The sequence below is a fragment of the Marmota marmota genome, unplaced genomic scaffold (assembly GCF_001458135.2).
Source record: "Marmota marmota marmota unplaced genomic scaffold, marMar, whole genome shotgun sequence".
Lineage (NCBI taxonomy): Eukaryota > Metazoa > Chordata > Mammalia > Rodentia > Sciuridae > Marmota > Marmota marmota.
This window is the reverse complement of record NW_026000057.1, coordinates 32,878,181-32,891,969: the sequence shown is the minus strand read 5'-3', so window position 1 is coordinate 32,891,969 and position 13,789 is coordinate 32,878,181. Positions and strand designations below refer to the sequence as shown.

Sequence of the window (13,789 nt, the reverse complement as noted above, 5' to 3'; positions counted from 1 at the left end):
TCCACTGAAGGACATATTCAGGGCTTCACTGTTTAGCTATTGTGAATTGTGCTGCTATAAACATTGATGTGGCTGTGACCCTGTAGTATGCTGTTTTTAAGTCCTTTGGGTATAGACCAAGGAGTGAGATAGCTGGGTTAAATGGTGATTCCATTCCCAATTTTCCAAGGAATCTTCATACTGCTTTCCAGATTGGCTGCACCAATTTGCATTCCCAAAGCAATGTGTGAGTGTACCTTTTCCTCCACATCCTTGCCAATAGTTATTGTTGTTTGAATTCTTTTTTTTTTTAACATGATACCTTCATTTTATTGATTTATTTATTTTTATGTGGTGCTGAGAATCGAACCCAGGGCCTCACACGTGCTAGGCAAATGCTCTACCGCTGAGCCACAACCCCAGCCCTGTTGTTTGAATTCTTGATAGCTGTCATTTTGACTGGAGTGAGGTGAATCTTAGAGTAGTTTTGATTTGCATTTCTCTAATTGCTAGAGATGTTGAACATTTTTTCATATATTTGTTGATTGATTGTATATCATCTTCTGAGATGTGTCTGTTCAGTTCCTTGGCCTATTTATTGATTGGGTTTTTTTGTTTTTGTTTTTGTTTTGTTTGGTGTAAAGGTTTTTCAGTTCTTTATATATCCTAGAGATTAGTGCTCTATCTGATGTGCATGTGGTAAAAATTTGCTCCCATTCTGTAGGCACTCTATTCACCTCACTGATTGTTTCTTTTGCTGAGAAAGAAGCATTTTAGTTTGAATCCATCCCATTTATTGATTCTTGATTTTATTTTTTGCATTATAGGAGTCTTATTAAGGAAGTTGGGCTTAATCAGACTTGGGCCTACTTTTTCTTCTAAAGGTCTTTGCTTTAATTCCTAGGCCCTTGATTCACTTTGAATTTAAGATAGGGGCTTAATTTCATTTTGTTGTATATGGATTTCCAGTTTTCCCAGCACCATTTGTTGAAGAGACTATCTTTTCTCCAATATATGTTTTTGGCACCTTTGTCTAATATAAGATAACTGTAATTATATGGGTTTGTCTCTGTGTCCTCTATTCTGTACCATTGGTCTACAAGTCTATTTTGGTGCCAATACCATGCTGTTTTTGTTACTATTGCTCTGTCGTATAGTTTAAGGTCTGGTATAGTGATGTCACCTGCTTCACTCTTCTTGCTAAGGATTGCTTTAGCTATTCTAGGTTTCTTATTTTTCTAGATGAATTTTATGATTGCTTTTTCTATTTCTATGAGGAATGTCAATGGGACTTTGATTGGTTCTGCATTACATCTGTATAGTGCTTTCGGTAGTATGGTCATTTTGACAATATTAATTCTGCCTATCCAGGAACAAGGGAGATCTTTCCATCTTCTAAGATCTTCTTTAATTTTTTTCTTTAGTGTTCTGTAGTTTTTGTTAGAGATGTCTTTCACCACTTTTGTTAAGTTGATTTCCAAATATTTTATTTTTTTGAGGCTATTGTAAATTGCCGCAGCCCGGCTGTCTGGGCAAACTAACGGGGGGGGGGGGGATTGACGAGCAACTTGTGTACAGTTGATACAGCAGGAGTAGGAGCCGTTTATTGTAGGACAAGAGGGGTATATATACATTACACACAGCTTATCTTAATTAACATAAACTAGATACAGCAGTCAACCAATAAGGAATCTCCACACTTAATGGCTCGCTGGCGTTACTTCACAAACCACTCCCTCTGGCAAAATGCCAGGCGCCATCTTGACTTGTTTACAGACCCTAACAGTAAATGAAGTAGTTTTTCTAATTTCTCTTTCAGAGGATTTGTCATTGATGTACAGAAATGCCTTTGATTTATGGCTGTTGATTTCATATCCTGCTACTTTGATGATTCATTTATTAGTTCTAGAAGTTTTCTAGTAGAATGTTTTGGGTCTTCTAGATATAGAATCATATCGTCAGCAAATAGTGCTAATTTGAGTTCCTCTTTTCCTATCCATATCCCTTTAATTTCTCTCGTTTCTCTAATTGCTCTGCTACTGTTTCAAGAACTATGTTAAATAGAAGTGGTGAAAGAGGGAATCCCTGCCTTGTTCCCATTTTTAGAGGGAATGCTTTCAATTTTTCTCCATTTAGAATGATGTTGGCCTGGGACTTAACATAGATAGCTTTTACAATGTTGAGATATGTTCCTGTTATCCCTAGTTTTTCTAGTGTTTTGAACACGAAGAGGTGCTGTATTTTGTTGAATGTTTTTTCTGCATCTATTGAGATGATCATATGGTTCTTATCTTTAAATCTATTGATGTGATGAATTACATTTATTGATTTCCATATATTGAGCCAACCTTGCACCCCTTGGAGGGTGACTATTTTTTGATGTTTTTGTATTCGATCTGCCAGAATTTTATTGAGAATTTTTGCATCTATGTTCATTAGAGATATTGGTCTGAGGTTTTCTTACTTTGATATGTCTTTGCCTGGTTTTGGAATCAGGGTGATATTGGCCTCATAGAGTGAGTTCGGAAGTGTCCGCTCTTTTTCTATCTCACAAAATAATTTTGATAGTATTGGTATTAGTCCTTCTTTAAAGGTCTTGTAGAACTCAACTGTGTATCCATCCAGTCCTGGGCTTTTCTTGGCTGGTAGGCTTCTGATGGTGTCTTCTATTTCGTCACTTGAAATTGATCTGTTTAAATTATGTATATCATTCTGATTCAGCTTGGGCACATCACATGCCTATAGAAATTTGTTGATGCCTTTGATATTTTCTATTTTATTGGAGTACAAATTTTCAAAATAATTTCTAATTATCTTCTGTAGTGTCTGTTGTGATATTCCTTTTTTCATCACATATGTTAGTAATTTGAGTTTTCTCTCTCCTTCTTTTTGTTAGCATGGCTAATGGTTTATCAATTTTATTTATTTTTTCAAAGAATCAACTTTTAGTTTTGTCAATTTTCCAATTGTTTCTTTTGTTTCAATTTCATTGATTTCAGCTCTGATATTAATTATTTCCTGTCTTCTGCTTTGGGAATTGATTTTTTCTTCTTTTTCTACGGGTTTGAGATGTAATATTAGGTCATTTATTTGTTGACTTTTTCTTCTTTGAAGGAATAAACTCTGCAATGAACTTTCCTTTTAGTGTTGCCTTCATAGTGTCTCCGAGATTTTAATATGTTTTATCAGTGTTCTCATTTACCTCTAAGAATTTTAATCTCCTCTTTGATGTCTTTTCAACCCATTGTTCATTTAATAGCATATTTTTTAGTCTCCAGGGGTTGGAATAGCCTCTATATTTTATCATTGATTTCTAATTTTAGTCCATTATGACCTGTTAGAATGTAGAGTAGTATCTCTACTTTTTTATATTTGCTAAGAGTTGCTTTGTGGCATAATATAGGGTCTATTTTAGAGAAGGATCTATGTGCTGCTGAGAAGAAAGTGTATTCACTCATTGATGGATACAATATTCTATATATGTCAGTTAAGTTTAAGTTATTGATTATATTATTGAGTTCTCTAGTTTCTTTGTTGAGCATATGTTTGGAAGATTTATCCAGTGGTGAAAGAGGTTTGTTACAGTCACCCAGAGTTATTGTTTTGTGGTCTATTTGACTCTTGAACTTGAGTTTGTTTGATGAATGTAGATGCTCCATTGTTTGGGGCATATATATTTATAATTGTTATGTCTTGTTGGTGTATGTTCCCTTGAGCAGTATGAAATACCTTTTTAATGCCTTTTGATTAACTTTAGGTTGGAGTCTAATTAATTTCCCTTCAACCTTTCACCTTCAGTCTGTGGATGTCCTTTCATATGAAATGACTCTCCTGGAGGCAGTATATTGTTGTATCTTTTTTTTTTTTTTAATCCAATCTGCCAGTCTATGTGTTTTGATTGGCGAGTTTAGGCCATTAACATTCAGGGTTATTATTGAGACATGATTTGTACTTCCATACTATACAACACAACTGTAATATACTATTCAGATATCCCAGTTCTCAGTATCCTAATTCATGCAAAGTATTTGGTTTCACATATGTTGGGGATGTGAGGGTGAGAGAATAGAGAGAGAGAGAGAGAAAATAAAAACTTTGAATGAAGAAACAAGGATTGTTTTCATTGGAGATCAGTATCTTTCTGCTTCCCTTCTCATCCAATAGGTAGGGCTGTCTGTTGTTTGCTCCACTCTCAGAATGGTGGCAGTTACCAAGGTGGGAGGATTGGTCTTGGATGCAGGGCACGTGGAAGCAGGGTATGGCATCCACTCTTCCCCTATAGGAGACTACATCCCAAGGACCTCCTTTGGGGCCCACTCGTGTGATGTGGGCACTGGTCTTATCTCCTTACATCACCTGTAGACCTCACTGTTCCTGGTCTGTAAATTAGTCTCTAAACTGTGTCTCATTCAACCTCCCCTTTTCTACTTCCTAATCTGGGACATTTCTCTCCAGATGTATTGTGGGTTGTGCTTGGGGGCTTCACACCTGTCTTGGAGAGCTGTTTTGTATTGGACAGTCACTGTGCCAAGTTAGAAGCTTCCAGGGAGAGGGTGGAGTTGGGGATTTTATGTACCTGCCCAGTCTGTATTCCAAATTGGGAGTTGCCCCAAATAAAGATGGCGACAAAGGTGTTCCAAGGTGAAGGCGGAGGCTTTCAGTAATGGGGAGTCGGATCTGGTTGGGGGGTTGGGAGATGGTGTTGGGCGATGTGTTCAGAGATGCAGCTCTCTGGGGTGCAGTGTTGTGGCTCTTGGCTGTCTTTAGAGCCTGTGCGATGTCTCCAGGTGTAGGCAGGCTACAGCATGCAGAGGACTATGGCAGTGGTGGCAGTGTCCCAAGATGGAGACTGGGGGAGCCCCATGCTGGTAGATGGGGGTCCACACAGGAGTGGCAGCCACAGTTCTTGTGCATGGAGAGTGGCCCAGTGTCCTGTGTGGGAGTGGTGTCTGGGATTCCTCCGAAGGTGGATGGCCAGGAGTCCTGCACAGGTGCTGATGCACGTGGTCCTGCTCTGGCACCTGGGAGCCCTGCATGGGAGAGTAGTCTGAGGTCCTGCTCTGACACTGAGCCCTGGAGCCCTGTGTGGGCACAGCGGCTGTGACTTCTTCGTGGGAGCAGATGTGTGGGGGGATCCTTTATCACTTCCAGTGAAGCAGTATTCCCACTACTTGAATCATAGGTCATAGAGCGACATAGAATGCTGCCTCCTTCTAGCCCGCCATCTTGCATCTCTGTCAGGTCTCAGTCTCCTAATGAGCTTATGTACTTGGGCTGAGACCATCATAGTGCCTTCAGGTGTCCCCCCCCCCCCCCCCACTCCTTTAGGTGGGATAGCATATCCAGGTGGCTGGAGATGAGTATGTTTCTTTCTCCAGGTTGGTTAGGCTCTGATAAAACCCCCAAAGTTTTAGTTCTGGTAAAGTAGTTTCTTCTGAGGGTAGGCCTTGTGAAGAACAGAAGCACTAGCACATTCACAATGAATTCTTTTCCTCTCTCTTCAGGATATAGGAGGAGTATTTTTTTTTTTCCAATTTTCATTGGAAGAACTTACTAAAACTCATAGAGGAAAATCCACAGACCAATAGATGACCACCCCCTGGGCCTTTGGAGTTTTTAACTCTCAGACTTATCCACACAAATCCTCCAGGAATTTGTCAATTTTAGTTCAGTTTTCCCTTTTCCATCCTGGTTCCTGTAGAGCTCTCAGCTGGGAAGTAAGTCGGGAGTCTATTTGGGAAAGTTGTGATTGCCTGTATTTACTTGTTTTCATACAGAGTGATGACTTTCAAGGTCCTTACAGTCCACCTCAGAAACTGAAAGTCTATTGTTTATTTGACCCATGGGTTTTTTTATAAACGTGTTTTTAACATTTCAAGTAAATGGGATTATTTTTGTTTATACTTTTTCTTACATATTTCTAAATTTATTACGTTATAGTCAGAGAATGTTATTTTTCCATGTTGTCAACTCTTCAGAATTTGTTAGTAATTTCTCTGTGGCTTGGTATATAGTCTTTGTTTTTCAATGTTGCATGTGACCTTAAAAGGACTGTCAGGTACAATGAGCTCTTTATGTCTATCAGATAATAAGGGTATTAATCATATTGATCATAATTCAAGCTCTGTGGCCCACAACCTGATCACTGCTTCTCTCCCTCACCCTAGGTGACCCAAGAACATTGATAGTGATAGTGTTATAATAAAATTTTTCTCTTCCTATCTGAGTCACTAAGACTCTCATCTCTTATGGTACCAGAAATGTTACAGTGTAGCAAACAGGCAAAGCTCTCATGAAAAATATATAAATACTGCAGGATACCTGATGATTTTATAACCAGTTTATTATAACTAGTGTCTTCATCTTCTGCCTTCAATAATAGATGTGTTTGATCTCTATTCTGTCTGTTGATGATTATTTCAGTTAGATCTCACATTTTTTCCCTTGTCTTTAGGAATTAAAAAAAAAGCCCAGTTTAATTCAATTAAAATTTTTAGTCTCACACCCAACTCAAACATTTCTGTCTTTTACCCATCCAGCTCAAGATTAACCTGTGGTTTAGGGACTACAATGGAAGAGGGGGTGGGGGTCTTTTTTTTATACCCTGCCTTGCTTTTGCACAACTTCCTTTGCTCTAATGCTTCTGGGTGCCCCCTCCTTCCCAGGTGGGTTGTAACACTTGATGAGAGGTGGTGAGGTCTACTGTTTGCTGACATTGGCCATGTGTCCTCTGGCTGACTTCTTGGACTCTCTTGGATAGGGTCTCCCATTAGACTGGCTCAAGCCTGGTTACTCTCTCTACACTATCCCCTTTTTGGCTTATAGGAAAGTCATACATTTTTGACACATCACATTCTAGTGGTAAACACAGTCCCTAATACCTTCTCTCCTTGCTCTACTACTTAAGGCTTCAAAATCTAAGGTACTGTGTCAAGTTTTCCTAAACACTCTCTTGCAGGCTGTTTTTTTTTTTTTTTTTTTTTTTTGCCACTCTTGCTGAGTTTGGGAATTCCCTCTGTTGCAACATTTGACAGGGAGTGAGGTACAACTCCTCCTCTCATAAGCCTCCTAACCTCCATGAGGAGTTCTATTGGATCTCTTCTCTCCTACAGACTTCATCTTCTGACTATTTAGGTTCCATGGCTTGGTGAGAGCTAGAGCCAATGGACTATTTGGCAACCCTTTTAGTAAAACCTTTCTTCTTTTTCTCCTCCTCCTCCTCCTCTACATTCTGCTTCTTCTCCTTCTTCAGAATTGAGCCCAAGTGGACTTTACTCTGAGCCACATCTGTAGACTTTTTAATTTTTTTTTTATTTTGAGACTCTTATTAAGTTGTTGAAGGCCAAGGCCAAGTTGCCAAGTTGGCCTAGAACTTGCAATCTTCCTGCCTCAGCCTCCCTAGGTGCTGGGATTATAGGTATGTGTCAGCATGCCTGTCTTTGACCCCAGTTTTGAGATTAAACAAACCCTGAATCTAACAGAAAATACACCTTCAACATGCCATTATACTTTCATTTTCTTCATCTTATAACTAGTATAATTTATCTCATGGGGTTGGAGCATCCTTGGCTTTGGTATACCATGGTATTCTAATAAGTTTACCAACTTTATATATTTAGAGATGAAGGAAGTATTGTCACATGATAAAAGGCCAAAAAGCCCCTATTGATCTTCTGTGGCAGGACATTGATCCTACAAATCATTTAACCTCTGGAGGACTTGTTTGTCTTTTTAAATCAGGGAACTATCATTTGTCCAAAGTAATTCAAATTTTGGAAAGCATCAAAAGACATGATAAAAAAATGGAGTCCATTTTCACCATGTAAGTTCGTAGATACTCATGACTATTTTAAAAATTGTATTTGGTAACATCACTTTAAACTGTTGAGAAGCTTTGTGATTCCTCTAAATAAAGTTCTTTCTTCAAGCAAATTATGGGCAAAAACTTACCCCATAACAAAATAAAAGCTTCATCATGTCATCTGTACCAATCCCAATTTTAGGAAGAGCCCTTTTTAGGACTTTTGATTTTTCTTAGAAATACTCAGTTCTCTAAGTGCAAATAACCTAAACAATGCCATGTTTGAACCCTGGAATCAAAGGTGGAATAATGTCTCTGTTTTTTGTTTTCCTAGAAAATGATTTCTCTTAAACATTTCTTAATAGAAAACAGAATTTATCCACATGTTGGCTTGGATGAATTTGTCTTTGATTTAGCTTCATGGAATCTCTAGGATTTTTGCCACTCTTGTTGATATAACCTTGTTATCAGCATTGCACAGACCATGGCTGACCATTTAATGCTACGAACTATGGCATAGAGTTCTGTTCCTATCAAAAGTAAAAATGTTCTTGAAGGAAGGAAGGCTTTGAGTCAGCTACTGCCTTTCATCTGTAATACCAACTGGCTTTACTGAAAGAAGTGTAGGAGGCAGGAGAGGAAGGTTCTGATCCTGTCTGTGGGTGGCTGTATGACATGAAAGTCAACTGACCTCTTTGGACACAGATCTCCCAGCCTTCAAGTCAGGGTCTGGTAAATCCATAATGACCCTAAGCCAAGGTGCCAGGCTTGTAAAAATACTCACCCTGCAAAAGTAAAGTATCTTCTGTGCCTATAATTCAGGCAATTTCATAGCCATTAGAAGGCAGAACAAAGTCCAGATTTGATGAGGGTAGAACTTGCAGATAACATCAACACAGGACTAAGCATTTTATTCAATGTGAAATTTCCTCTGAACTTCCTAGGATCACTGTAATAACACATCCTTTGCAAAAATTGGACTCAGGTAGATCATGTAACTGCAAGACCTGAACCAGCGTGTTATTTTTTGGATACCTTGGCATTGATATGCTGTATACGGTAACTCATTTTAGGCTGATTACCTGAAAAAGGAGTACCTGTCTATATTTTCTACTTCAAGAAATGGAGAGTTTGTAATCTTCCCAAATTCCACAGGTAGTGAGGGCAGGGAAATTTAAACTCACCTACACGTCTTTCCGGAAGCCTCCTTGGTGGGGCTTTATGAAACATAGGACATAGGCCACTAATAACAATACCCAACATGCTGTGCTTTCTGTGCATCAGGCCCTGGGCTATGTGCAACAGACACATTTTCTCAAGTCCTCAAACACTACCTTACAAATGATATACTGTTAGCACTTGTTCACTCTTTAAATTAGAGTGGGGGTATATGCTCTGAGACCCAAGGGACAAGCTGCAGGAGGTGGGATTGTCTACTGCCAGACAATCCCCTGAAGCATGGACAAAGGTCTGTGCACATTATGGGGAAAGGAAGTGGTGGGAAGTCTCCTTTTTCTGTCCTTTGTAGATGCGAGGCTCCTCTCTACATGCGGTCTCCACATATTGTCCATCCCTGATTTCCCATAGACTTTGAGCCACTTTGTTCCCAGGGATGTTTCTCAATTATCAACATTCTTGCCTTCCGCCACACATACCGGGGAAGCAGGAAGAAACTAACTCTAAAGGAGGTCGCAAGCCGCAGAGATCCCCCAGTTTGGAACCGTTAACGAAGGCCCAAGTTCCCGCTCCTGCGAAGCCTGGGTTTCCGCTCAGCGGTCCAGGCCTCAGCGTCCCGGGCCTGAGGCAGAGAGCGCCCCGCTGACCTGGGGCGGGGCCGGCTCCTGGGGGCGGGGCCTGGGGCCCTGGGGGCGGGGTCCGGGGCCCCGGGGTGGGACAGCTAAAGCCTGGGTATTTCAGCAAGACTGACGGGTGGCTTCGCCGCGGCTTCCCTGAAGCTAAGAATCCGACCTTCATGGTCCCGGGGCTCCAGCAGCCGAGATGCGCCTCCACCTGCTAGTGCTGCTCGCGCTGTGCGGGGCGGGCTCTACTTCCGGGGCGCTCAGCTACAGCTTAGGAGGAAGCTGGAGGATCCGCAACGGGAACGGCTCGCTGGATCTGTTGGGGACGGTCCCCGGCTGCGTGCACAGCACCTTGTTCCAGCAGGGCTTTATCCAGGTACAGTGTGCGGAACCTGCGCCCGACTTCCCCGAGTGGTTCGAGGGGCCCAGGGACCGCCTGTAGCCCCCGAGCCTGGCCGTTCTCGTCGGTTTGGCACATAACTTCCTCTTTGCATCTTGTGGTCTGGGAGGCGGGACGGGGGTCGGGGATACCCGGGCAGTGGGGTACAGTCTAGATGGAGACTGACCGACCCAAGCTGGAGATCAGTAATTCAGGAAAGATGAAGTTTAGATTGAGAAAACAATATTTCTATTCGAGGTTTACTTATTGCCATAGTCTCGACAGAAGCGCTATACAAAGGACATGTCACTGACAAGCTTAAGTTGGGAGATGTCTATTCAAACTACCTGGGTGCTGCAGGGGACAATAGCCTTTAGTTAACTAAGAGTTTACCAAGTAATGTCTCAGGTTTTCATTTTTGCTTTTAGGCTACGGAAAGTCAGATTTGGGATTGATAACAGCGCATAGGTTGAGGAGAATGAGACCTACAAAAATAAAACTGGGTTTGTCAGTGCTAGTGTAAATTCTAAATATTTTGTATGGGGGCTGGTGCTACTGGAGTCCTTGCACATGCTAAGGATGCACTCTCCAGCTGAGCTACATCCCTAGCCTTAAAGCCTAAAATAAATTTTAAGATGACTGTTCTATGAGGGAATGTGGCAGGCATGTGGGGTGTATGTGTGCGTGCATGTGTGCTGCACGTGTGTAGGTCCCCATCGCATAATAGATTCTCCAGCTAACTCTGTTAGACTCCTTGGAGGGATGTTTTCTATTTGGCAGCCTGGGCATCTGGGTTTGCAAACAGATATTCATCTTCCACAGCTTGTTCTTCAGTTGCTTCTTATTGTTTTCTCACATCTTGTCTTTCTTTGCTCAGGGCACCATGTACTTGATGCTATTATAGTTGCCACCCACGTCCCAATCCTTAGAACAACTCTAGTAAGTAGGTGTTCTTACCTGGGTTTTATGGATGATATGGAGTTACCTATCTTAGAAGAAATTAGAGAACAGGCCCAGGATCACACAGCAACGAAGTTGATAGAAATGGAATTCTAATTCAAGTTGGACCCAACTTCATAGTCTAGATTCTATACTCTATTTTGTTTACCAAGGTGTTTTTTTTTTTTTTAAATCATGCCTTTTCGAGTCATATAGTTGATCATTAGGAGTATAGTATCATTATAAGTTTACTTCAATGACAGGGTAAAATGTATGATCTGGTACTTGTTAGTACTCACCTGCTTCAGGTGTATTTCAGAAAGGAAGTGAATGTTGTAATAATGAGACTGTCCAGAATGTTCTTAGGGAAATCATTCTCCAGCTTAAGTACTTTATTTTTAGTTAATAAAGTACTGTGACATGGACCATAGTTGACCTTGGTACCTGTGGCTTAATTATACCTGTTTTGAGAATGCCTATGTTTGTCTGCAGGGTCTCTGTTTGCTTTGTTTTAGTAGTAGACTTAAACCAGTGGAAAATCTGAGAGCCCAACTTAACTGTAGAACAGACAGGAATTGCTCACTTGGGTTTGTTGATGGATTGGATGTAAGAAGACAGAGAAAGAGGAGTCAAGGAAAACTTCAGGATTTTTTTTTTTTTTTTTAATCTAAGCTGCTGGCTAAATGAAATTTGCATTACTGAGAGGCATTGTGACCAACTTGGCCTGTTTCATAGGTGATTGTTTGGATTTCCTGATAAAAGCCATTCCCTGGGGATTCAATAATTTGATTGTACAAATCAATAATTTGATTGTACAAAGTAGATTGACAATGGGCAGATTAATAGGAGAAAAGGCATATGAATTTGAAATTGCAAGAACAAAGGAACCGTACAAAATAGGAAATTCAAAGGAGGGTCAGATGGTTGAAGCTTAAATACCCACTTCACAGGGGAGAGGGAAGTGAAGGATATAAGGCAATTTTAAAGAAAGAGTAAATGATTTTTAGGGAAGATGAATAGGCCCAAACAACAAACAGTAGTCCAGTGGGAAGTTTGCTTTAGCTTTGAATATGGTGTCAATTCTAGCCTTTTTTTCTTTCTAGTTAATCTTTTGGGGGATCCAGCTTTTAGGTAGATAGGGGAATGTAATGTTTACCACCAGCTAGGCAAGTGGGATAGAAGCCAAGAAACCAAGGAGGACACCTGGAGGTGGGATATGACGTATAGTGTTTATTGAGAAATGTTTACAAGGGAAGTCCAGTGGTGACAGGCTGGACAGCCAGATGTTCACCAGTGGCAATAGGATAGACAGGTGTTTCACCAGGAATTCCAGTTGCAATGGGCTAGACAGGTATACCTCTGCTCCATGCAGTGCCTTCTATACCTCCCCAGAAAGCAATGCTTCATCCAGGGCCAGCTTCCTGGACAAGCACTTCCCTCTCCACAATGCTCTGATCTGTTCCATTATTGCAGGGAGAGAGTTTTATAGTTTAGGTTACAGAAGAAGCATCACCTTAGCTTGCTTTGTCCTATTGTATTAGCAACATCCCAAGGAACTTGGTGTGCCTTCAAGAAGGCAGCTCTCTACAGATAACATTAACTTTGTCCTAATTCCCAGCATACATGAGAGTCAGTGTCCTTCAAGAAAATGTATTATCTGGGGATGGGACTCAGTGGAAGAGGGCTTGCCTCACATGCACCAGGCCCTGGATTCAATCCCTAGAACTATAAAAAAAATAGATAATATGTATCTGGACATTTCTTTCAGACTCTCTGTCTTAGTTTCCTTGACTTGGCTAGATATTTAGGAATAGAAAGGGCCATTCAGTGACATGGTGTTTTACTGTCCCCCGTTCTTTAAGGATGGCACAGGGGAACTTCAGAAAAAGCCCCTTTCTGCACTTTGGGAGGCAAAGAGGAGGAGAGATGGGGGGAGAGTTGGGGTTTGAGGGGTGAGAGTAGATGTTAAAGGTCAGATAGACCTTAGTTCTATTTTGGGGTATGGTTTTCTGAGCCCAACAGGTATCTTGGAGAGATTGCACTCCCTATTATTTATTTGGCCTATTATGTCATGCAATAATAGGCATTAGAAATAGCAAGGAAATGAATAAGACTCGAGTTTCTATTTTGTGAGAATTTAGTGAGGCAGAAACCTTACAAATTGCTATATAATATGAGAAGTGCATAGATAAGGGGACTCTTTTGTTAGGAATGTTCTCAGCTTTCCTGTGCAATTTCTCATTGGTATAAATTTTGAAAATATTCTTTTTTTAAAAGGTATTTTTAGTGTGCCCAAATTGGAAGATATAAATAATAATAAGAAAAGTTGTAAACCTGACTTCCAGAGATAACCACTATTAAAATTTAAAAAGATATTATGTCCATGTTATTCAGTGTCAATTGGAGATAATAAGTTCATAATCTGAATTAATAAATATTGGTGTTGGGCTAGGGTTGTGGCTCAGTGGTAGAGCACTTACTTAGCATGTATGAGGCACTGGGTTTGATTCTCAGCACTGCATATAAATAAAGGCATCAAAACTAAGAGAGAGAGAGAGAGAGAGAGAGAGAGAGAGAGAGAGAGAGAATATTGCTTAAAAAAGATATTATATCTATTCAGAACTTTTCTATACCTACACATTTATAAGTATTTAAACATATGGTTTAACAACTTTTTATATTTAGTATTTTGTGATACTCATATTTAGTAAGCATATTTCTACAAACCATGCTTAATGACTCTTTTCTTCCACTGTACTAATTTACCTTCATCTGTAATCCATCACTTATTATTGGATGATTAGAGCTGACTCCATCTTTTTCTGTTTATAGGGAACTATCCTTTAAACTAAATTTTAGTATATATTCTTATTTTCTTAGACAAATATTTAG

At 40.2% G+C, this 13,789-nt stretch overlaps 1 protein-coding gene across 3 annotated transcripts in view; it reads left to right on the top strand.

The window, feature by feature from the left end:
* Window positions 1-9,647: 9,647 nt before the first annotated feature.
* Manba (mannosidase beta) overlaps window positions 9,648-13,789 on the top strand; it is a 99,918-nt gene continuing 95,776 nt past the window's right edge. For 2 of the 3 annotated variants that reach the window (XM_048813668.1, XM_048813669.1), the window contains exon 1: window positions 9,648-9,955. In XM_048813668.1, the coding sequence (XP_048669625.1) occupies window positions 9,779-9,955 (177 nt within the window). In that variant the 5' untranslated portion in view covers window positions 9,648-9,778. The remainder of the gene's footprint in view (window positions 9,956-13,789) is intronic. The other variant, XM_015484604.2, reaches the window with a different exon arrangement.